This window comes from Temnothorax nylanderi, unplaced genomic scaffold (genome assembly GCF_030848795.1).
Source record: "Temnothorax nylanderi isolate EJ_2023f unplaced genomic scaffold, tnyl_v1.0 TNYL_tig0026_pilon, whole genome shotgun sequence".
NCBI classification, from domain to species: Eukaryota; Metazoa; Arthropoda; class Insecta; order Hymenoptera; family Formicidae; genus Temnothorax; species Temnothorax nylanderi.
In genome coordinates, this window is record NW_027249088.1 from 1,617,963 (window position 1) to 1,643,606 (window position 25,644).

General features: G+C 35.9%; 5 protein-coding genes and 1 long non-coding RNA gene across 9 annotated transcripts in view; 3 read left to right on the forward strand and 3 right to left on the reverse strand.

Moving 5' to 3' along the window:
* LOC139769939 (uncharacterized) overlaps positions 1–6,809 on the reverse strand; it is a 41,510-nt gene extending 34,701 nt beyond the window's left edge. The window contains exons 1-2 of the long non-coding RNA XR_011717649.1: positions 6,598–6,809; positions 6,377–6,421 (exon numbers count right to left, since the gene is read on the reverse strand). This is a non-coding gene — a long non-coding RNA (uncharacterized lncRNA). The remainder of the gene's footprint in view (positions 1–6,376; positions 6,422–6,597) is intronic.
* Positions 6,810–7,426: 617 nt separating this feature from the next.
* On the forward strand, positions 7,427–10,377 carry Oxa1l (OXA1L mitochondrial inner membrane protein). Its single transcript, XM_071701592.1, has 8 exons — positions 7,427–7,625; positions 7,990–8,278; positions 8,560–8,736; positions 8,825–8,968; positions 9,062–9,147; positions 9,228–9,494; positions 9,694–9,856; positions 10,115–10,377. The coding sequence occupies exons 1-8, from the start codon at positions 7,560–7,562 to the stop codon at positions 10,273–10,275; spliced, it is 1,353 nt and encodes a 450-aa protein (XP_071557693.1). The 5' UTR covers positions 7,427–7,559; the 3' UTR covers positions 10,276–10,377.
* A 171-nt stretch (positions 10,378–10,548) lies between these two features.
* Positions 10,549–14,538, reverse strand: LOC139769996 (transcription initiation factor TFIID subunit 6). Of its 2 annotated transcripts, none has more exons than XM_071701588.1 (9): positions 14,318–14,538; positions 13,791–14,017; positions 13,216–13,534; positions 12,648–13,051; positions 12,363–12,566; positions 12,034–12,216; positions 11,392–11,608; positions 10,940–11,316; positions 10,549–10,761 (listed from the first exon to the last, which is right to left on the reverse strand). In XM_071701588.1, the coding sequence occupies exons 2-9, from the start codon at positions 13,938–13,940 to the stop codon at positions 10,666–10,668; spliced, it is 1,950 nt and encodes a 649-aa protein (XP_071557689.1). In that variant the 5' UTR covers positions 13,941–14,017; positions 14,318–14,538; the 3' UTR covers positions 10,549–10,665. The 2 variants fall into 2 exon arrangements, with proteins under 2 accessions (XP_071557689.1, XP_071557688.1); XM_071701587.1 differs by having other exon boundaries at positions 10,940–11,319; positions 14,318–14,537.
* Positions 14,539–14,974: 436 nt separating this feature from the next.
* Positions 14,975–24,285, forward strand: LOC139769936 (armadillo repeat-containing protein 3; the record flags this gene model as incomplete). Its single annotated transcript, XM_071701471.1, has 2 exons — positions 14,975–15,246; positions 23,424–24,285. Coding segments are annotated over 2 exons (660 nt in total), but the record flags the coding sequence as incomplete, so codon positions are not given.
* On the reverse strand, positions 15,686–21,826 carry LOC139769997 (uncharacterized). 3 transcript variants are annotated; one of them, XR_011717655.1, is made up of 6 exons: positions 21,667–21,826; positions 18,334–19,721; positions 17,367–17,595; positions 17,218–17,285; positions 16,612–16,780; positions 15,686–16,094 (listed from the first exon to the last, which is right to left on the reverse strand). XR_011717655.1 is itself a non-coding variant. In XM_071701590.1 (5 exons), exons 2-5 carry the CDS (start codon positions 19,697–19,699, stop codon positions 16,009–16,011), a joined length of 1,749 nt encoding a protein of 582 aa, XP_071557691.1. In that variant the 5' UTR covers positions 19,700–19,721; positions 21,667–21,826; the 3' UTR covers positions 15,686–16,008. The 3 variants fall into 3 exon arrangements, 2 of the variants coding, with proteins under 2 accessions (XP_071557691.1, XP_071557692.1); XM_071701590.1 differs by lacking the exon at positions 16,612–16,780; XM_071701591.1 differs by lacking the exon at positions 15,686–16,094 and having other exon boundaries at positions 16,150–16,780.
* Positions 23,888–25,186, forward strand: LOC139769937 (armadillo repeat-containing protein 3). Its single transcript, XM_071701472.1, has 6 exons — positions 23,888–23,971; positions 24,060–24,263; positions 24,382–24,544; positions 24,626–24,744; positions 24,934–25,092; positions 25,178–25,186. Exons 1-6 carry the CDS (start codon positions 23,888–23,890, stop codon positions 25,184–25,186), a joined length of 738 nt encoding a protein of 245 aa, XP_071557573.1.
* Positions 25,187–25,644: the final 458 nt, after the last annotated feature.

The window sequence follows — 25,644 nt, forward strand, 5'->3', positions numbered from 1 at the left end:
TTTAACATTGTTACCGGATTTTACTGATTCAGCGTTCTCGCCGATAAACAACATTACGACCGCTAACGATTGCTTCTATTTTCGGTCGTTAATCCCGTGTTGCGTTCATCCGACCGGAATATTTTCCGGCGGTTCGATCTGGCCGGGTTCTGCCAATTTGTGGGAATATTCTCGTCGATGCGTGCCGACGAGGCGACTCTTCTCCTCCCCGTGCATCGGGTACAGCGTAAAGGCAAACTTACACGGTACACTTTTGACCGACGACAAGATAAAACTATTTCGATGCGGTTCAGTACGGCTGAAATGTTTGCTAATGTTTTTTTTTCTAAATTTGCAGCGATTATTGGATTCAAATGTCTTTACAAATTAAAAATTGTTTTCTTATTCGTTTTATCTCCATTTAATCTACATACATAATTGCATAATTATGACAATATAGATATTACGGTTTCTAAAAATACATATATTCTTTACTTTCATCATTGCATATAATTAAAAAAATTTTAATATCTTGGCTACTTATTATTATCTTCATAAAGAATAAGGTCATCAGACCAAATTATAGATAGAAAATTATCAGTATTTTTTTTTATGCGTGATACAAAGAGGTTTATTGAAGCAACTCTCGAATCACAGCAACATCACAGTAGCCAACCGTGTAAATAAGCCTTAATGTGCATTGCTGTTGAAGAGACAGAGAGCGAAAGAGGTCTTGTTGGTCTCACGAGAGCGCGTTATGCTAGTTACACGCGAACTCCTCGCGACGAGCATTAAGGAAGCATTATGATAACTACGCGGGGGCGAGTCCGCGTCCCCGGCTCTCACGGGCCCTCCGCGGGCACCCATCGGGTCCCCGTCGACTATTCACGCGCAATTTTTTCCATCCGCGTTTGTCAACAACAGAAGAGAAAAAAATCGCGTTGATACATTCGACATCGTTATCTATATAGCTTGGAACTCAGAAAAATTGTATAATATTAAATCTTAAAATATTCTCTCTAATCAAACAGGATTCTTGAAAATGTCGTTTCTAAAAAATTGATTTATTCATCAGATATACCTATTATATATATACATATATATATATATGCATATTATACATTATACATTATATATACATATTATATATTTTATATTATATATTATATATAATATAAATCATATAATGATTATAAAGGCATCGGTGACAGATCGAAATTACGCTTGATAAGACACAGGATTTTTTTGTCCTTTTTATCCTTACGAGAGACAGATATAATTTTTCCTAAAACAATCCTTTCTCTCTCACGCACAGCACACACATCCGCGTACGGCCGCGTTCGATGAGCGAGCAATCGATCTGCCCTTCTCGAGCGAGATCGGCTCTTGATGTAGCAATCGCGAGCAGAAATCGTGCGACATTCCCGATGAAGAAACTACTGAATGAAAGGAAACTAGCGGCGGTTCACACGAGGCTGCCGCACGCATGCATGCACGCACGCACGCAGGCACGCATGCACGCACGCACGCACGTATGCACGGCACGCACGCACGCACGCACGCATGCATGGTCGCGTCGAGCATTTACTTTAAAGTAAAGCGATTTCCTTTTACACATTATGATCCCACACCGTGCCGCTTGGCGAGCTATCTCCCAGATTATCCAACGCGTTGGTATCATTACCAGACACGCGAGCCGAAAAGAGCACAGGTTGTCAGCGACGAGGAAAAATTGCTTCCGATCATGCCGAGATGGACAGAGATGAAGAAATTAAGATACCACGGTTGCCCGTTTCCACATTTTGTTTAAAAGGAGATAAAAAGCAGCCGCTTTTGAAATTGATTACTTATGTACTGAGAGTACCGTACAAAAAAAAAATAGTCGTAAAAGATTCAACAAAATAGAAATTAGTCGAATGGAAGGTGATTTTTTTCTCTTTAAAACGCACGAAATCTGTTTTTTAACAATGACTTAATTGTCAACAAAAATTATCTCAGCAAAAGTATTCGAAAACGAAATTGGTCTTAAAGTTCAGTTTAGATGAAAAAGCGATACTATCAGTTCCTTTCTCTGAAGTTTCTAATTCCTTCGAATAAGATTTTATCCGAGTTTAGTTTCAGTTTATTAATTCAAATTTTTCAGAAACATAAATACACATACTATAAATAACATAAAATAGCAAAATGTTTTAATTAGATTAGCAGGAACTTATATTGCTCTGCAGCGAAAAACTAAATTAATTATTGTATATTCGATTTCTAATATATATTAACACATATGCAATATCGCGGCACGACAGAAGAGTAGTAATCTTCGCTGTCGATAGCGCGTGACAAACGTCGCTCTGATAGCAGAAATTGCGACTTTCTAATTACAACTTGCACGATTAGTCTGGCCAGCAATTTTTATAGAACACGATTGCGATAATGGAATCCGTACAAGTTGCAATCTGCCGGACATGACCCGGAAATGACGTTAACCATCTTACCGGCAACTTTCAACTTTCAGAAAATGACCATCACTAATTCTTTAAATATGATACTGTACGTAGTCGGCACACAGCTATTGTTAATACTTAAATCATACAGTAATAAACTTATATAAATTATCCATGTAAAAGCCATAAGATGTTACGAAGGACATTACAAATCTTCTAATTTTCAACTAATTTTATCAAAACCGACGTAATAGATGGATTAATATTTGTGCTACCAGTGTTAATTATTTATTAGGAAAGATAAACTGACCAAATTTATACATTTTCATTTAATTCGATACGCGAGACGCGAGAGAGAAGAAATTCAGGACTTCTGTATAATTAATTACGCTCTCGGTCTGGTATCGAAAGGGTTGAGGAACCGGCGGTATAGAGATCGTACGATGATGGTAGGACAACGCATCGACCGAAACTCGTCAAAGATTCTCGAGACTTGAAAATTGATGGGGTGCCGTTTCCTGGACAGGACTACCCACTTTACGCCCGACAGGTCAACTGGGTAGATAATGGGATCGATCCCTCCCTCCTGAAGGAGAGAGTGGTGAAGTTGTCAAGGAAAAGGGATGGTACTTCAGCTCCGGCTCATGTCAATGGCGCATCGCACGCTCTTTGATCTCACCGATAAACCGGCGAAAGATTTTCGTGTTGTTGTCCACGGTATCTGATCGTGGACCAAAGTATCCACACTGTTCTTCAAAATTACAAAAGAATTTTCCGTAATTCGCAGCTTAGTACATCTATTAAGAAATTGTGTCACTCTCTTAGAACATTTTTATCTTCATTTTTCTTTTATCTTCATTTTTTTATCTTCATTCTTTTATCTTCATTCTTCTATATAAGAATCAAGACGATTCGTTTTTTTGCTACGATTTACTATTTCGTTCGCTATTTATCAATCGGCAAATACACAGATTGTCAAATTACCACGTAACTATTATCTGAAAGTACCTTTTTCTTCCTTGACCTATAATATATGTGAGACAAAAAAAGGATTTTGATACATCACATGTAATCATATTCGCGCATCAATCAGTATAAATATATGTTTCCTTTAACGCCCTTTTTATCGTCGTTGCCTATATAAAGTCGACGATTTCGGAAATCAAGAAAGAAAGGGAGAGAGAGAGAGAGAGAGAGAGAGAGGAAGACGAAGAAGACACGAAAGAGTGTCATCCTCTTTCTCTCTCCCACTCTTCCCTTTCTCCGTCTCTCTTGGACCACTTTAAACGTCTTTATGAGTCCCGGCTGTTAACACGACCGTCGGAGCAGGTACGGCCTTTTTTTCAGTGCCTGTGTGATTTCCTCGTATCTGCGGGATCTCTCAGGTGGCTAAGCGTTTATCCATGGAAGACTGATGGAGCTATGATCGGCCGGTTTAGTGTGGCCGAAGAGGCACGCCGCGCCGCCGTTCGTAAACCGTTGCACCACAACGGAGATTTGTGTTTCGGTTCGCCTCGGCGATTTCTCTCGGCGTGAGAAGTCACTCCGGGGATAATTGCAAGCGTGGATTAAGTCGTCTTCCTCCCTCGGTGAATCCTCTTTAGAGCGTTTCATCAATAAACCCCCACGGGATTTCAGCTCCGGAAAGTCAATTTTGTTTCCTCTTCACGGACTTAAACATTATCCTCGCGAAGGATAGTTTCTATATAGCAATCTGCAGTATAGCTCCAAGCGGATCATGCGAATAAAATCGAAACGCATTTCCTCTCCGGAGCTTGCGTCTGCTCGAAATTCTGGTCTTTATCGGTCAAAGGTTTGCGTCATTTTGAAATCGTCAATAATACCGCTCTATGCGACACAATCGAGTTAAATAAATAAGCTCCAGCATCGGGCACGCGCAACCGCGGCGTCCAGAAATAATTAAGCGCTATCGATGCACAATAACATCGCGATAATTAAATAAATAATTAAAGATCGGTGGCCTGCATTAATTACGGCGAATAATTAATCCGTGGCGACGCGGATGAATTGTTCGTTATTTAATGCGATTAGGTAAACGAGTGAGGAGAGAAAGACGAGAGATCGGAGCTGGAAGACGACAGACGTATATAATTAAACGTTACTCTCGCGCACACTGGTAACTGGTAGGAGCGAATCGTAAAACTCTATTGCTGCATGGTGGTGGAATAAATAATTAAGTGCTAGGAACTCGCGCGCGGTAGTTAACGATCACCTCGCGGACGCGGTGTTCGCGCCCTTAGTGCCCTTACGTACGTTACAGAATCATTTTCGAGTTGAGGGGGGAAAGGGTGGCGAAGGGGGAGGGGGAGGGGGCGAGACTGACAGGCAGCGATGGTTAAGGAGGGTTTAAAGGGGGTTCCGGGACAATGCGAATCTGTAATTATAAGCGCGCCGGTCTTGTGCTTTCGCTCCTTTTTTTCATGTAAAATCTCTTGCAGCCCCGTATTATCGCCTTAAATCAACAAAGCCGCTCCTCCGGTTCGAAGGTGGTTCGGCGAAGGCACGGCGTGGAAAGGGACGGAGGAACGGCGAGAGGGAGAGGAGGGTTTGAGGTCGTGAGGAGAGCAGGGAGAGGGAGAGGGCGACCTGCAGCTCCTACGGGCAGGGCAACCGAAGAGAGGGACTTTAATAACAGGTCTCGCTTAATAACCCACGTCCCGCACACGGGCCCCAAACTGAATGTCATTGCAGTAGATTCGATCACGTGACTCGGCACTGTTCGTACGGCAGGAAGGCGTTAGCCGATCGACGCGGTGGACTCCCGCGAGATATAGCGCGGAACCGGGAGATGTTCGACAACGATATATTCGATCGAGCGATTTGGTGATACGACGAGTTCACTCGTCGTCGGTCGAAACATCGATCATTCATACAGATTTCTGTATATATGCGAAAAGATTGTATACTCTATATACTGTAAGAACATCTCACGTAATTAAGAAATTATTAAGAAACTTCTTAATTAAAACAAACTTTGTTTTTTATTTCACGAGCAAACGTGGTCAATAATAAGTAAACAGACTTTTTAAAAAATGCTTACTAGGTTTTAATACGAATAGTTATTTTTAATTTGATTTTAATTTGAATTTCTTGCAAAGCTTGATACAAATATAGTATAATAAAAAAAATATAAACATAAATAATAAGAAAGACGTTAAATGATTTTTTGGTATATTTCATATTTTCGTATCGTATTGGTATATTTTTATATTATTAGTGTCTCAAATTTATAAAAAAAATATACTCATTATTATCAGTTGTGTTGCAATATTAACAGAGTAAGAAAAAGTTTTATTTTTTATCAACTTTTAATTGCGGATGTATTTTTCAAATTATTGATTTAGTTAATATCATATATTTTCAACAAAATCGTGTTTTCTACCAGTTTCCTTCTAGTAGCGTCATCTAAATTTAAATATGGTGAACTTTATATTTTCCAATGTCGATAATTTACCAAATATTGGATAGATAAAGAAAGTTAAATACTATTTGCACCTTTCGCAATAAATTCTGCAATAATAGTATGTACAAACCTTGCAATTAATTAGTTCGAGCTATATAAAACTAATTTGTAATATTGTAAAGACTCATCATAATCTGTGGCAAAATTTCTTAATTATTAAGCGAGTCCGACGAATCAGGCACTAAAACATATTCCAAGAATTTTGACATAATCGATCATCGGTAATGTTCAGTATGTATGTATGATATATGTATATTTTAATATAAAACTTATTCTATTCTCATAATATATTTATACGTTTAAATCTATAGAAAATAAATTATAGTTCACGCTGTGTGCAATTTTATTGCTGCACATTATTATCAAAGTTTTAAATATTATATTGATAATCGGGAAATACCACAGACATATATGTCTGTGGGAAAAACCTATTTCAATATATGATCAAAATTAAGATAAATAATTGAACACTCACCGGTGCGATGCGTAATGGCGGAATTGTGTAGTACGCAACATTGGTCTGTAAAAAATATAAACTATATATAATATACAACATACATATATATCATGAAATACAAACCAAATATATATCCATCATATTAAACTAATACCCAAAATATAAATAATATTTCAAAGAATAACGTTAACAATTAATTCTGCAAGTAACAAATAATAATTTAATAATAAACCACTAACCCATAATTGCTCCGCAGTCGCGCCCGATGCCTCCCCAGATCTTTTTCCTCTTCACCGATGCACAATTCGCCGAATTGACGAAAGATCGAGTAACCGCAAGATCCAGTATTACACACTCGCGATATGCACTTCAAACGAGTTCAAATTTGCGCAAAACGCACATATTATTGACACACATAAACAATTGCAGATACGTTGTACGCGCGGGATGACGCGGAATCGTCATATATACCCTCCTAAAGGCCCGGGCACATAGAAAAACTTAAGCAGTAAGGAAATCAACAGTTTGAATTCGCTATACGTTATGTCTATAAAGTTCTTGACTGTGATTGGCCGCTTTGCTATACGCGTATCGAAGCGTATACCGTATAGATATATTTTCCAATAAGCACCTAAATTCATATGTTAGAATGACGAAACTCCGATTATTAATTGGAGATTAATTCAAAAATGTGAATTAATCGCCGATCAGAAATTTCTAACTGCATAATTGCTGCAAAACTGCAAAAAACAATAAAAAATTAATAATTCCAATATTAAAACAAAACAGTATACATTCGCTCTTTAATTGTAAATGAACTTTTTTCATTTTTTTTTCACACATGTCTTTCCCTCATTTTTTCTTCAATGCAATTAATTTGGACCGATCCGCGCATATATTTTAATGTGTCCATTTCTATCAATGTAGATTAATCTTAATCTCGGTTTAATTTTCTATGTAATTTTCAGAGAAATGGACGTGCAGAAATAAGTTTAACGTAGTATATAGCTATACACGTAGTAATCTATACATACACATTAGTACATTATATACGTATGTATGTATATATCCACACACATAACTGCGGAGTTCGGAGTTTGTGGTCTATGCTGAGTTTCGTCCCAGCTCCCACGTATATGAGAAGTTCTCATATACATAAATTAGCAAAGAATCACAGCGACATTAATTGAAAGACGCAGGAATGTTGATGCGGGCGTCCACAATCGTTCGTCGGCAAGCGCTACTAAAATCAAACGTGATTTTGCAGGTAAAGCACTTTTAGCGGCTTTTTATAGGTTAGGTTATTACCTGGTGGCGAAAAATATAAGACAAGTCCATGTCCTAGAAAAAGAAAGACAAGTCACCAATGGGTGTCCAAATGATACAAATCCTGAAAAAAAAATGCGCGTGCATATTAACAATTTTGTACTAAGTACATTCATTTTATTTTATTGACATCCAAATATAGTATTATAGGGTTTATAAAACATTTTTACATTTCTGTTTCTTCATAATTCTTTATTTAATCTTCTTTATTTTTTCTGTATAAGAGTTTTATTTGGAAGATATAGCTGCTTATATATATTTTTCAAAATACCTTCTTACTCAAGGAAGAATATCCTCCTTTTTAGGAAATTGTTGCATATAGACATATTCATGTAGTCGCTCAAGAAAAAAGGACTCTTAGAAGCAATATTTTACTGGATCTGCAGAGGAATTACAGAATTACAGGGATCTCTTCGATCCGTTATGCTAGTACAGACGAAACACCACTGCAAAGCAGTCTACATGCTAGCACAGGCATAACACCACCGCAAAGCAGTCCACATGCTAGCACAGATGAAACGCCACTGCAAAGCAGTCCATATGCTAGCACAAATGAAACACCACTGCCAAGCAGTCCATATGATGAAATACCAGGTTTATATAGAAACATTTTCTAAAACTAATATTTCTTAGATTTTTGATGGATACGTTACTGTAATAAATATCGAGAAAAAGGTATCTAGTGTTGCTGTAATAAATAAATTACTACTTAGAATTATTAATTATATATTAATTGGCATATCTAAGTAAACATACTTGCTTTTATTCTTAACATTTTATATTATTGTAATTACAATATGAAAAACGAAAATTAAAACTATAAAAATTATTTCACGAAATTTATTTGTTAATCTGTAATCTGTTTATGTATGTAGATCCACCTACACCGATACAGGAATTGATGGAAAATATTGTTAAATTGCATCCGAATGGAGAACCAACGTTTCAGAGTCTAGGACTGGGTGGTTGGACTCCATCAGGGCTTGTACAGCAATTCTTAGAATTTATGCACATAAGTTTAGATATGCCTTGGTGGTTGGCGATTGTCACAGGTACTCTTTCCTTTATCGCAAGATTTAGTATCGTTTCAATAAAAGTTCTAGTATGGTTATTAGCACAAATCCAATCCCTTTGCTTCAGGTACTGTTTGTGCAAGGGTTCTCATATTTCCCCTGGTGATAAGGGCGCAAAGGAATATGATTCAACTTACAAATCACATGCCAGTAGTACAAGAGATGCATATGAAATTGACGGAAGCCAGAAAATCTGGGGACCATATGGAAAGTATGTTAGAAGGGTTTGCCATCGACGAAAACTGCGTTCGTCAAACTCGCTATAATTAATAGAAAGTATAATGATCCGTTCTGTTCCAAACAGGTGCACGGATTGCGACAGAAATGATGCATTACATGAAGAAGAACAACGTTAGTCTTGCAAGGAACGTTATGGCGCCGTTAATCCAGGTGTGTAATCCCACGCTTTCATAGACGCGCATAAAAGGATGACGTAAAATAATTTCCTACTTATAATCCCAATGTTTCAGGCGCCAGTGTTCATCTCCTTCTTTTTTGCGCTGAAAAAGATGGCAAATTTGCCTGTGGAGAGCATGAAAGATGGCGGCTTTTTGTGGCTAAAGGATCTCACGGTATATGATCCTTATTACATAATGCCGATAGTTACCAGCGTGACAATGTTTATCACGATCGAGCTCGGCTCGGATGGCGCTAACATACACGCGATGGGCATGTTCCGATATGTCTTGCGAGCTATGCCATTCGTTGCGTTGCCTTTCATGATATACTTTCCTGGTGTAAGTATAATATCAATATTGCTTTTATGAGAAGAATGAATGTGACGACACTTATATATCATAGAATATTTAAGCTAAACAATAACTATATATATTTAATATTATATATATATATATATATATATATATATATATATATAATTTTAAATACATGCTTCTTTTTTTAAATTTTCTTTATCGCATTTCTCCACATTTATAGACTGTTGTAACATATTGGGTGACAACGAATCTTGTATCTCTGTTACAAACTGGTGTTCTAAAGATCCCACGTGTAAGAAAAGCTCTCAATATACCTGTTCTAATAAAACGCAATGCTACAGCAGCCAAGAGCAAAAAAGGTTTCGTCCAAGAAGTCAAAGAATGTAAGTAATGCCTTTATACATATATTGGTATATATGTATGTATGTGTGTATATGTACATACATATATATAATACAGTATTATATAGTGTTGTATCAAGATATATCACAATGTGTTGGAGAATCAATGTTTTGCGAAAGTCTGTTAATATATAACGCATACACTAATAATTTAATTGCAAATGCAAATAATATAAAAAAAATATTACATATCCATTTTACAAAAGTATAATACAAATATCTGAATTAATTTTGTTTCAGCTTGGACAAACTTGAAGATAACGAAGCAATTATCTGATAGAGAACGAGCAGATACAGTACAGTTTAATAGCGCTGGTAAGGGTCCTGTAATAAAAACATTTAAATATGATCCGACGAAGCAAAAGCAATCGGCAACGGTCCTTACAAAAAGTAGAAACTAATTGAATTTATGGTTAAAATGTATATTTGGTTACACAACGTGCAACACAATAAACTAATTTGTAATTATAACTGTAATAAAGTAAATCTTATTTAATATAAAAGTCTATTTTTAATAATATAAATTGCTAAACATAATGAATCTTCTATATTTTTCCTAATAAAAAAATGTGTTATACATAGATACTCGTATAAAAATACTATATAATCAATAGATAAAAAAATTCACAGTTGGATAAATAAAAGAAAGAAAATTTATACATATAAAACTCCAATATCTTCGTAAAAGTTTATTTTTGTTTAGAAATATTTTCTCTTATTCTAAAGAATGTATTAACTGTATAAGGAAGGTTCTGGAAGTTCTATTTTCGTCTCTTATCACTTATATACTTTCACTGAAACGGCTGTTCCTCTTCTGGACTGAGTGATCTTTCGACACTCTGCTGTGTAACAAAGACACTTTGTGTTTTTGCCGTAAGATTTGCTTGCTAAAAAAAAATGAAGTTTTTAATGTACTAGACATCACAGGCGCGCGCTACGCGCACGCTATTTAACTTTAATATTTCACTGTTACTATTATAGAAGAGGATTTTACCAAGTATCCCTATAATTTTTTAAAACCAAAATATGTGCATGATTCTAATGAATAAATTTAAGAGATTATACCTGCGTCACTGGTGTATTAGTGTGGCTACTGGCGGGCATACACACTACGACTAATTTCGGTGTAGAACTCTGTACATGTGTCTTCTGTTGGGCGACATTAGTCTGCGTCAATTTAATTTGTTGCTGTTGCTGTTGCTGCTGCTGCTGCTGCTGTGGTTGCTGCGGTTGCTGTGGTTGTTGTGTTTGGGTCGGTGTCTGCTGTTGCTGCTGAATTGCATTGGTATTGATAGTGGTATTTATATTGGAGATAGTAGGTGTTTGTGAGCGCGATTGCAAGATAACAAATTTCTGTCCACTGGTGGCGGAAGTTCCGGTAGCAGTTCTGCTTGCGCCAAGCATAAATGTGCGACCGGGTTGCTGACCTGGACTCGAACTGGCTACTATAACATAACATGCAATTATTCATAACACATACATATACATACATGCATCATCAATGACGATTCACTCACCTGTCTGCACGAGTGTTTTTCCTGTGCAATTAGAACCTTGTTGCTGATTCGTGGTGAGTGCTGTAGTTGTAGCTGTGGTTGTTAAAGCAGCCGGTTGTGTGCGAGCTTTTACGACTGCCATGCACAATGCGTGTCCTATATATCCATAATCCTGTTTGTACTCCTCCGTATAGTCTGGTGGCGATCGTATCGTTTTCAAGACTGGAGCAACTGATTTCTAAATACATTTTTCACAAATCTTTAGTATGCATAATTAAGAGAAACAGCATTGAATATAATTAATATTATTAAAAGATACACTAATCTTCCACGGAAATAGAGGAGCTACATATATATTAAAACGATTTGATTCTTATACAGGAAGATATAAAAAATAATAAATTAACTTTTTAAAAACTCGTAGAGAATTTTTTCTGAAATTAAAAGAATGTATACTCTTAGCTATATACGAAAACGGTCGACTCAGCGATTCCGAGTTCGATTTCAATCCTCATTCCACACGTATATACCACAATTTTATATCAGGTTGATTAAAGAGTTGAAGTTATGCAGATTAAAAAGTACAAGATGAATAGTAACCCGGTTCGAGAACATATCCGTATTTCATTATACACGTCAAATAACTTTTAAAATTAGTTTTACCACAATTAGAGTTTTGATATGTCCTGCTCCATTTTTATCCCCACTGGATAGCCCTTGACCCTCGATGTACGGTTCGATACGCTCAGAGATAGACTTAATTTTAGGGATAACCAGAGCTTTGATCACTTCTGGTCCTAATTCACAGAGCCCTTCGATCGCCCCATATAAAGATGCCAATGGTGTCTACAAGAAATAAGAATGTTGTACAATAGGGTACTTTTTAGTATTTGAGTTAGAGATTGATCTGATAGCAAAATTAATCTGTGCTATTCTGAAATTATTTCTTCTCGTACTTTGGTACTTTTCCATATTATTCATGTAGTTGTTACCTGATTATTCTTCGCCAATGCTTGACTAAACATACGTGTGACTCGAGTTTGCACATTATTCGTGGAGGTGTTAAAATTTTTACATATTTGCGCCATCAGTCGGGAAGCAAAATCGCGTAATGCCCAATGATTGTCCACCTCCGGTCTCATGCACAATTGTCGAGAAACTATACAGGTCGCAACTGACGGTATCAATTCGTGGAGCTAAAAATTGAAATATTTTATTACATCAAAATGAAAATAACATATCTAATTTATCAATACATTAAAAAAAATTGATCTTACATATTTCTCTAAGTAAAGGCTCGGGTTATCGAGTAGGGCTTTAACCATCCGCATGAGGTAGATGAGCAATGCGAGGTGATTCTGTACTACGTTGACCCGCACACCTTCGGCGATAAAGGTGCACATACGCGCCAACATCTCGTGTAGACCTGGATCCGCCGAGAGCGATTGAAGAGCCTCGGCTCTACGAGCTTCGTCGGACCCAACGCATGCCTCGGTTATCTCTTTGTAATATAATTGCTGTTCCACACTGAGCTCGTGTGTCGCGAGCTGTTTTACATGAACGGTCTCAACGTTACGTAGCTTCTGACTTTTGCCACCGCCGCCTGGTTTACCAACGCCGATGTTCTGATTCTTGCTGGAGAGCTTAGTCGTCGGATCAACACTCTCTAGTTTTTGGGCATCTATTAAAAATTAACAGTGATTGAAAATTAAGAGTACTTGCAAAATGTATCCGAATCCTTTGAAATATTTTCTTAAACTTTTCTTTAATAATATTAGAAATTACAAAGGAAAACTTCACATATAATTGCATCCCATAGGAATCCCAAGGAATCAGATTAAAAACCTTTTGATACTGGCGGTGGATTTTCCGGTATGGTAGGTTGTACTCCATCAATACACAACCAATGGGCTCGTAATGTAATTTCCAGAGGTAGCTTCGGCCACGACTGTCCGCCAGCCGTAGCTACAACCTCATTAAGGTCAATTTCTTTCTCCTCGACAAAATGCAATTCCCTACCACCACCCGATGCAAAGCGAAATGGTATGTAATCCTTGGCGAAAAATCCGTACGTCGGCTCAATGTTCTTAATCTTCAGCGCATGATCTATGTCATGCGCAGTCATTCGTTGACGTTTTCCATGTCTCATGAATTTTGCAGCATCCTGTAAGAAACATATTATTATAACCATTTCATAACAATATACATAATTTATAACATACTATTATAACATATTTTTTATACAGTCAATAATAAAATAAAAAAGGATACATGCAATATTACATATATTTTGGTATTTTACATGTTGTCACATAAAGTAATTCATGAAAAGTAAAGTAATGGAGAAATAATCTTTGATAAATTTGAAATTAATCTTCCTACAATAAAAACTCAACGTACAATAGAATTTATTTACTAACCTGAATAATTTCTTTTAGCCTATAACTGACATCCTCTGCAAGATCCTTTGCAGCATCATCTGGAAAGTTGCCAACGCCAATACTCTCCGCTATCACTTTGATAGACTCTTGAGACAAGGTTGTCCCGTACATAGATTCATTTTCACTCATCTTGAAATTATTTTGTGAATATCAGTAGATAAAGCTTGATTTCACAAATAAGCTTACTGCTTAACTTTCACAGCTTCCTACAAATAAATACAACGCAATATTATATCACTGCAATACAGTAATATTTACTGCTAAGAAAATATTGACGCAATAATAACATAAACATAAATAATTTATATCTGCCTGTTTAGATATCAGTAAATAAGATACAAAATTCTTGGTATACTTTGTTTATAAATGAACATTATGAACAATGTACATGCTACCTTAAAAAGATACAAATTATTTACTAAACAGTACTGTAAATTAAAAATGCTATAAATTTTCAAACACGATTAAGAACACAAGTATTACGATGGCAATGATGCAAAGATTACCTCACATCTGCAAATGCCCATTGAAACAAAATGCAGCAAATCTTTGATGATTAAAATTACAGGAACAGCATTGTTTTCAATTTGTTTCTCTGACATAGTGAACACTTTTTTTACAATTATTATGAGGTTATATCAGGTTACATTGCACCGCATCACCAATTCCGACTACAAATCGCGTCATAACTACTCACAGCTCACAGCGTCAGTAGCGTCACAGCCAGCGAGTCACAAAGCCGCTATGGCATTACACGCGTTGCAAGCTGTACGTTGAGCGTGCTGATTGGTCGTTAGATAAGAATCCCCAGTATTACCAATAGCAAAATGTATTTCCTAAAAGTCTCTAGAAAGCCTAATCTCGATTTCAAAGAAAGCTAAAAATGTGAGGAAAAATAGTAAAATTTGAATGAATATTTTCTTATATTGGATAAATATTTTTATTAAGCTATTTTAATTAGCTATTGTCAGCAGAATTATATAATTATAAAATGTCATAATGCAGCCACGCGATTCAAAGGTAAGATCAGGTTAATTTTTTTATGGTTTGGATTCAAAGAGCGAAATAAAATGCAATTGTATGTATGTACATACAAGCAAGACCCAAAAAAATCACACATAAAAAATCGTTTTATTACAATATCTTATATATAATATTTATGTAAAAAGAATGATGAACAAGCTGAAAAAGCTGAAAGAGGAGCACTGCTGCCTTTTAAATATATCCCATTCCGTTCATCTATATCTGAAGCTAAAGCTGCGGAAACAGCGGTATCGTTGTTACAATCTGAAGACAAATCTACTTTATTGGCAGCCGTAGAGGCTCTGTCAAAGTACGCTGGTAAATCGAAAGACAATGTAAAAACACTTCTTCATCTCGGAGTCGTAAATAACGTTCTTCCTATTATCGAGCATGAAGATATATTTATTAAAAGGTTTGTTCAGCAATTGAAGCCAAGGTAAATGTTCCTATTTGTGACCATGTAAGATTCTCACATGAGTTAATAAAAGATCAATTAGGCAGTTAGGCAGAGGAAAGTACTCTCTAGAGTGATTCAAACTGAGAAAAAATTATACCAAACTCAAAATTAATCATTTTTGTGTAGAAAAACTTGTTTTACTCGAGTTTTAAACATAATCTAATAAATATCGAAAGAGAAATTGCAGACTATGTAAATGTACGCATTAGTAACCACCTAATTTAATTTTGGCCCTATTATTAGTGATCGGTGCATCAGATCAAATGTACCATTTAAAGTGACTGACAGATTAATTTTCGATCTTGATGAAGTAAAGTTAATTTGGCTTTTCTCGGTACTTAGAGAATGAAATTGGGAAAGAATGCAATATCAATAATGAAAAGAGTTGTTAAGCTATACTTTCATATAAATATTTTATTTGTAGTACTCAAATAGAGAATAAAAAATTATCTTACATTCGTAGTAATCTTAAGTAGAGTAGGTACCTGCAGAGGTCATCTTTTATTTCTTGGAAAACAATTAAAGTATTATGCACATTTTCCTATGTCCATTTCTCCTGCTCGATTTATAATTTTTTTTTATGGCTTTTTCAGCTTGTTGCAACGCTTTTTGTTTTTTCCTTTCCTCTGCTTCTTGTTTTTTCTCCTCAGCCGTTTCTTGACGTTTTTTCCTCTCTTCGACCGCAATTTGACGTTAGCTCTTCTCCATTTCTTTCACTCAGTGATATTCTTCACAAGCCACTGAAGGTACTTCAACTTTTGGAGAAAAAATACGGGGCCAAAATGTAGTCTTTTTGTAAACATCTGGAATAACAGAAGGAACGTTCAAGCAATGTGAGATATAATAGAGATTAGACAATTCATATTCAACTTTTTAATGAAATATCACTCAACATGTACAGTCGCGGTCAATAATGCTTTCCACCTGAAGTAGCTGTGTTCTGGGGATTTCTATAGTGCACGTTACATGTAGGGGAGACCGGGGCTAAAACGTCTACGGGGTAAATACGTCTAATCAAATATCTCGGAACCTGTATATTGTGCGAACTCGCTATTAACATTGTAAACGCTGCTTATAGTACCCATGTGACCAACGGAGTTTCGGCAGGTTACCTGCCGTGTTATGATTTTTACGAGGGCAAACGTGTTTTCGAAAGGTGAAAGTTACATTTTCTGCGCGTGGAAATTTTGTAATATCTGCAATAATATTTGCTCTCCAAATCTCGAGGTACGTGATTATAAAGAGTAATGCATGCTGAACACGAATCCAGTGTAGTTTTTTCATTATCGTTGATGTCTAATATTTCGTGGGCGATCAAACCTGAAACTTGTGTTTGGGGCTAATCGGTCAGTAAGCAGTCCGGGTGCATTTCCAAGGCATTTTTGGGCTCACTGCATATGGAATATGGATGAGACGGGAATTACAACCGTTCAGACACCGAATAGAGTCATCGGACGTCGAGGAGTGAAACAAGTCGGGCGAGTGACTTCTGCGGAAAGAGGAACCCTCGTAACTATTTTTTAATAATGTTTCGCATAAAAATTTTAAATAATTTTTTATATTTTTCTCTTAAAAAACAATTATTGCATGTATCCTATTATTTTTTAGAATTAGATGTACGTATATATATTGAAAATGCAGTGCAGACTGTTATACCCCGGCATTTTTGAGATTTCAATTTTTCCACCGTTGTCGTTTTTGCTCTATACCGGTTAAACAAAGCGACGTAGACAAAAATTTCCTATATAAATTTTGTAGCTAAAGGTTCACTCTTTACAGTGGTATACCACATTTAACTACAATTATTTATTTTGTTGTTAAAAATCGGCACCGAAAAAAAACGGACTGTTTAGCCCCGGTCTCCCCTACTATAGAACGCAACTTCAGGTGGAAGGCATTATTGACCGCGACTGTAGTTGTACCTACCACTGTCACTGACGATAGCAGACACTGAAACTAGTTGCATATCTCCAGTGGTATTAGCATTGGATGCTCTGAAAAAGTAGAACAATTTTATTTTATCGATTGAGTGTAACAACTGAAAATAATAGTGCTGAAAAGTTTATAAAATTTACTCGTTCATTGTCATATCCTCATCAGTGTTGAGTTGTGAGGGTTCTGCAGGGATTATTTCGTCTTTCACCACGATCTGCGCAAAATCATTTGGTTTGATATCAATCGAGTCATCTGCAAACTGAAGACTGGGGTGCTCTTGAGAGAGTGGTTCGTCCGTCGAGTTGTTCTCAGGATTCTTTAGCGGCAAAATGTTTTCCTCTCTTTCTATGCCTTGATACACTGAATTACCTAGTAGTCGATAAAATGCAATATCAAAACTAGAATCTGAGGCACAATTTACATGACTAGTATTGGGGTCAAGACTCTGATTTAAGTTACTCATGACAAGAATGATTTAATCGCTAGAATTAGAATCTTTGGCATTTGGAACACTGGAATTACCTCCTTAAAAACCAATTTAAAATACGAATAAAAAAATTAATTTATTTTAAAATCAAATCAGACAAACAACACGCGATTGAGTCAATTTTTACCCCATCGAATCAAGTCATTATGGTGGATTCATAACTGCCTAATTGATTCTTTTTTAAGGCTTAATTTAATTAAGTCTTAAAAAAAGAAGAAGCTGACCAGTCAAATTCAATCAGATTGAATGAACATTGACCAATAATTCATTTGTGTCATCAATGACAATTTTATCTCAAATTCATGAATAATCATAATCATCCCTGGAAGTGTGTGTATATATGGAAGGGTAAAAACCAGAGTAGTGTAAGTCAAATTTTTTTAAATATTTTCTCGTGTGCATAGATGCAATCTGTACAATATATAAATTGCATCTATGCACACGAGAAAATATTTTAAAAAATTTGACTTACACCACTCTGGTTTTTACCCCTCTATATATGTGTGTGTGTGTATATATATATATGTATATATATATAGAGGGGTAAAAACCAGAGTGGTGTAAGTCAAATATATATATATCTTTTTTTCAAATTTTTTTATTTTCTTATCTTTATTTACCTGATAATTTCAAAATCTTCTGCCAATAAAAAAAGAGGCCAAGATTTTCAACGTTGCCGCTATAGGTTCCAGTTTCATTAGCACGTCTAAATTCGCCCAATAAATTTTCATCGATGATACTCTCAAAAAACAATAAATGGTTTTCCGCTGTCACTGGAGTCATAGATTTTTTTTTCGTTTTTTGCGGCAGTTGATTGTATTGGAGTGGATCGGCTGAAAAAGGAAAAAGGCCACATTTCCTGAAACCATCGCTCATCACCCTTGGAAGTTTTACGCGTTCAATAGCGATTTTGAGGAGCGGGCCAAAATCTTCTCTTCGTAAATTTCTGTGGTTTTGCACTCGCCAGTCATTTATGCAGTCTCTCCAGCTCAATTCAAGCGTCCTAAACAGAGCAACGTCAAGCGGCTGAATCAGGTGTGTTGCGTTCGGTAACAATGCTCTAAGCTCTATTTGATGGTTCATACAAAACTCGACAACCGGTAACGTCATGTGTGAAGAATGTCCATCGACATACAGAATAACCGGTCTCTCGATGTTCTGTGCTGTCAACCACGGCTCAAAGATGTTGCTTATATATTTATAGAAAGTTTCGGCTGTCATCCATCCGTTTTCCGACTTTCCAATACCCCAATCAGTTGGTACACTTTGCGATACGCTGTAAGGAATTCTTTCATACGGAAACACTATCATTGGGGAAATCAATGCGCCCGTAGCGTTCGTCATGAATAGTACAGTCAAGAATTCCTTCTCACAATTTTGCGTTAAGTTATGAACTGCCTTATCTCCTTTTTTGACTAGCTTAACATGGTTATTTTTCGGAGAAAGACAGAAAGCATACTCATCGCAATTAAATACCCGGGATCCATCGATGTTTATTAGCTGCTTCTCAGCTAAATGCTGTTTGACTTCTTTGAACCAACTGTGCAGAATATCTTCTGTCAGTTCTGTCACTGACGCTCGACTTTTAGGTAAGCTTTGAGATGCGCTAATAGAAATCTCTGGATGCCGACGTAAAAACCCTTCGTACCAATGACGCCCTGGTCGTCCATCAGTAAACGGTGTTTCTCGATCCAATTGTTTGATTAAATAAGTAACGCTATAAATCAGTTGAGTTTTTGTGACTGGGAAGCCTCGTTGACTGAGATAAAGCATCCAGCGCGCTATTATTGCCTCTTCCTCAGTAGATAATACAGGTGGAGGACCTGGTTTCCGTCCAATTGGCCGATTTCCTTTCACTTTTGACATTAGCGTTGATTTAGGAATACCACTCGATTTGCTAGTACTATTTATTGACTGTCCAGAACGAATATCAGCGAGTGCTTTTATGAGTTCTTCGTCTGACCATTTTTTTCTGAGTTTGCCCATTATGCTGAATTGAAACTTCAATCTACAAATCAGAATTCAAAATCTCGTGAATATAAGTATCCATCAAAATTCGGAAATAGGAAAAAACATTCTCGTTATAATTTCCACGCAAAATAATAAAAAATGTTTTCAAAACAGACTTTTCGTGTACTTAGTGATCTCGTTTTTGCTCTATAATCGGATTATTACATTAGTTGTTTTCTAATTAGGGATGAATGGTCAAGTGACCTCGTTAGAATAAAATATTTTATTGTATTTGATAAATAAAGAAATCACTCAATAATTGAATAAGTATGTAAGTAATTTGAAGCCGTGGCCACAAATCGATACAAAACACGATGTCCCAGTTAGGGTTAGTGCGTTTCACTTAACGCCCGCAACGTTCGCATCATTCGTCCTTATTTGACATTTGACAAACAACAAGGATGAAATGATTCTAAGGCCGGTATTCATAGTCAAGGGCCCTTATTCTCGCAAAATATCGCATACGATATGTCATGAATATCACACTTTGCAACCAATAGTATACTTGCAAAGTGTTATTTTCTAGTGGTATTCATGTCGTAGGCAAATGGTTATTTTAGGAAAATAGCTTCTGACTAGGCAAATGCTATCTGCCTGGCCAAATAGCTTTCACTATTTATTCTTGCTATTTTCCTAGTCAAATGCTATTTTCCTAGGCAGATGCTATTTGACTGAACCGCTGTTAGGCAAATGGTATTCCGCGAAGCATGCATTGGTGCACTTCAGTGACGCGCTTTAAATAGTTAAATACTTTTAAAGCGCGTCACTAACCTACATAGGTTAGTGACGCGCTTTAAACAGTTAAATACTGTTAAAGCGCGTCACTAATCTATACGCCGAAGGCGTGTCCTAAAATCAGTGAGAAGTTGTCGCGGGGCATGTTCATGGTCGCTACATCTCGTCGATATGACAGGAATCATAACCTAATTCCTGTCAACTTTAACGATTAATATCTCGCTTCGCGGGGCAGAGCGACACTTTTTTCTGCCAGATTCTTTTGTTTCGTGCAAAAACGCGTTGAATAAGCCTAATTTCATCGATTTCTGTGCTGGGGTAGCTAAACTGAAGAATTACCCACCAATGCATGCTTCGCGGAATACCATTTGCCTAACAGCGGTTCAGTCAAATAGCATCTGCCTAGGAAAATAGCATTTGACTAGGAAAATAGCAAGAATAAATGATGAAAGCTATTTGGCCAGGCAGATAGCATTTGCCTAGTCAGAAGCTATTTTCCTAAAATAACCATTTGCCTACGACATTCATAAAATATCGTATGCGATATTTTTCGAGAATAAGGCCCCAGTAGTGCGATTCTGTAACTCGTTATGAGGTATCGACTATCGTTGCGCAGATATTTTATATGGTAAAAAAGCTGCGCAATTGTCGTTATAGCTCATAACGACGGCATAACGAGTTACTGAATTGCACTACAGGGACCGTATTCTCGAGCCTGCCCTAATGATTTTCGTATGCGACTTTCTATTTGAAAAGCATTGAATTTCGCATGAGAGTTACATGAAAACGATTCGAGAATAGGGCTCCAGCTCTTATATATAAGATCTGACTATGAATACCGGCCTTAGAATCATTTCATCCTTGTTGTTTGTCAAATGTCAAATAAGGACGAATGATGCTCACGAGCGTTGCGGGAGTTTGCGGTCGTTAAGTGGAACGCACGTTTAGTGACTCGACCTAACCCCAAATGATAGCGTTGTCGCGATAGTTTTCCCTCGAGAGTACATCGAATATTTTTCCGTTTACTCCTACAAATACAACTCACACCCGTCTAGAAGCGTATGGATATGAGTATTAATTAAAATTTTTTTTTTAAAGCAGTGAAATTTACTGTTATGACTAATTTTCTTGAGCCAGTCACAAATGGAAACATGCGTGTTTTGTTGTACCATTTTGTAACGTTCGCCTGTATACTCAAAACTACCAACCTTTTTCAGAATCCGCGAATAGCACAACACTCCTTAGTTGTTCACTGATAGTCTTGCGCAAAATTGTTCTCCAACACTTGTTTTTGACAACGTAACAAAACTGTGACTGTGCCGTGATGAACTACTAACGTGACGGTAAACAATAAACATGCGCTCGATCTGCTACCAGAGAGAAGGACGAGATTGGTCATGCCCGCTTTTTAGCTGTTACCAAATCCTGTAGGTAATGTGCACAATTTTGTGGTTCTCTTCCGTGCTATGTCCACGATTTTTCGATTCTCTTCCCATTTGGAAAAAAAAAATTGTGAACCTAACGGAAGAGAACCAAAAAATCGTGAACGCAACACGGAAGAGAACCACAAAATCGCGACACACCAGAAAGTCGTGGACGTAGCACGGAAGAGAACCACAAAATCGTGCACATTATCTACAGGATTCGGTAACAGCCAAAACGCGCGGGCATGACCACTCTCATCCTCCTCTCTGCTGCCGCTGATGGTGCACGCCGATGGAACACGAGCGCCTTATTTCACATTTTCATAAGTATATATATAGTGCAACCCCCCCTCCCCAAAGAAAATGTTGAAATAAAAAGTTGAAATTCTTATAAGAATTTAAGATTTATAGTGATCTTGCTTATATATGAAACAATCTATATCGTCTTATAAGAATTCCAATTTTTTATTTTAACATTTTTTTTATTGCACTATATAATATGACTTCATTCAAGCAAGTTTTTTTCAAGCAAGTATTTATATATATTTTTCAAGTAAGTTAATTGAACGCAATATAATCTCATTTCAAAATTTCCACGTTAAAACTAAAGATATTTTCAAATTAAGATTCACATTCTTTTTTCTGTGTAGTCAAATATCACTGAAACCATATATCAAACCGTGGCTTATTATAGATAATCGCAAAACATGATAAATATATATCCTTTTCGAAGATCAATTACTTACTTAAAACTTCTGACTAGTTTAATAAAAGTCCGCGAGTGCTCATAAAGGGTCATGTTCACAAATATAGGGACATTTACCTTATAACATAAAAATTAATAATAATAAGAGAAATAGGATCGTAACAATATACAATCAATTAGAATCAAAAGCCATGCGATCCAAGCCTAAGTCTTTGACGGCCTTATGTTAGTTTCTGTATATATATATATCTATATATATACATATAATTTTTCCAACAAACTGCGCGCCGATTATTTGTCGGACTTTAAAACACAGTTATTGTTAGAATTAAAACCCTTCCCTCCCCGGAATTAAATCGACTCGATTTAATTATCTAAAAACTGTAAAGAATTTTATTGCGAAAAAATATTACCTCAGCCAGGGTTCGAACCTGGAACCTCCCTCATTCCGTGTAGAGCGTCGTACCAATTCGACCACCGAGGCATGTGGTAATATTTATCGCAATAACCGGTGATAATAGTTTGAAACGTCTTTCTCAGGCGACGTGAATAAATAAAATTAATACTAAAACTAATACTCAAACTCTAATATTAAGTTTTATAGTTAATATTAAACTTATTATATAATACCTGTTAAAATGACTTTCTTTTCGAGCGACAAATAAATAGGATCGTATATTCAACACCCCAAAAATTATGGAAAACGATTAACTTCTTTCTTATTTATTTATTTATTTATTTTTTAGTGTAATAGAGTTAATGTAAATCTATAAAAACTTAACATAAAAGCTAATTTAACTTTCTCAATATATCTGATTGTAACTAATATCAACAGATTTGCTGGGAAACTATTGACAGAAATGATGGCAGTGGCAGACATGACGAGTTATTTGATCGAATTCGATTGTATAGGGTATTTTGCAAAGCTATTAATGAGCGAGAAAGATACCTTCATGCAAGAATATCTTTCTGCGATACTCGCGAAGCTATCCGAAGATCCATATGGGAATGCTCTTCTAGCAAACTATTGCTCGAACGTGAACTTTCTTTTTGAAGGATTACAATCGCCGGATCCAGATGTAAAGAAGCATAATCTCGAGATTCTGCATAATTTAATGCAGGATCCCGTAGCTGCGCGTAAAATTTCGAAAAGCGAGGTTCGTTGCTGTACGAAAAGTTTGAGATCGCTCAATTCACAATTTTCATTGTCTTTAGAAATTTAGTTTTCCTTTGTTGTATCAACACTTCGAGTCACCGTATCCAGAGATTCAACATCTTGCGTTAGAAGTACTTGCCGATATGATCGGTAGAAACAAAGATGAAGATATACAATCTTTATTTTACGAAACAAACGGAGTTGAAGCGCTACTAGATTTTTTTAAAGTAAAAGATATTTTATACGGAAATATTATAATAATATACATTTAGGCTTATTCAACTTTAATTATTAATACTAACAATTGTTATCTAGAATGATGAGTGGAATGATTTGCACATTAAAGCTTTAGAAATATTATGTTTTGCTGCCGAGAATCCAGTTATCGTGGATGAACTTATTGACAGCGGAAGTATCTTACAAATATTAAATTACATAAAACATTCCGAAAATCCAAGAGTTTGTGCAAAAGCGCTCCAAGTCGCTGTACATATCGCAAATACCTCCAAAGGAAGAAAAGTAATTTTGTACAATGAAAAACATGTGCACATAGAAGACAATGCATTTCTTTGAAAATTAATAAAATATTACATTAAACTGATATTGTACTCGATTTATAATTATTGTTTTAAAATAGGTTTTACATTCCTACAAGATTGTTGAATGTTTAATAGACGCTTTACAACAATCAATGCAATCTGACATTGCGGAAGTTACTTGTTATGGAATTGCGGAAATGGCGCTACTTAGTCCCGCTGCAAGAGAACTCGCGAGCACGGAGGCTGTCAAAACTATTTTAGGTTACATAAATAAATAACATAAATAAGGATTTTTTACACGTAAAGAAAAAAGTTGGAAAAAATGATATAATACTATTTCAGGCTTATTGAAAAAAGAGGACTTGCAGTGGTCCGCAAGACACGCCGCAAGTTTCGCGATCAAACGGTTATTGATGAGCGATATTAAAAATTGCAGTGTCTTTTTAAGTATTAATGGACCAGTAATTATATTTTGTAAATTTGTTCTCTTTAAATATTTATTCAGAGTAGCTTCTAAATTGAGTAGAGTGGAGATATTTTATTGTAAAATATCTCCAGAATACGCGCAAATTTTCGACTATCTGGGGTAACATATGTGCGTTAAATTTGATAAATGTATAAATATTATAATAATGACTTCGTTCTTTAAGGATTATCTGTGGCAATTGTTAAAACCCTCGGTAGAACAAGTTCCTGTAGAAACTTGTATTGTTGCTCTTGAAGCTCTGCTTGCTATAGCACGTCATCTAACTCTCAGAGATACCTTGATTAATTTTAACACTATTGATACAATTTGTTCTCTTTTAGAGGTAAAAAATAAATATTATCTTATTTTCTTGTGATATTTTTTAAACACATTGAATGCCGCGCTGATTTCGACTTATCGTTTAAAAGCTCAACTAAAGATTATATTTTTGACAATACTCTGATGAAATAAATTATTATTATGTATTTTCGAACTCTTTAAAAACTTTTCATATTTTTGAAGAAATTTGAAAACAATATTAGACTTACAATTAGTCATATGTTTTAAGTATCTTTTAGTGTATAATAAACGCGAATTTTGAGACAAATATGTAACATGTACATACATGTAACTGTTCAAATGCAATTAGTTACAATTATATGTATGTCATTGTTACAGCATCGATCATTGATGATAACATTCAATTATAACATTCAAGGTGTTTACAGAAAAATATCAAATTTCAAAATCCATATACAGTATTAAGAAGTATTGATCTTTTAGTCAACCTATCCGTTTATCGGCGAATTTAAAATCGCTTGCTGCAATCTACTTTCGGCACTATGCTTAGAGCAGAATGGAAGATATTATTTTCTCAAAGCAAATGGACCCCAAA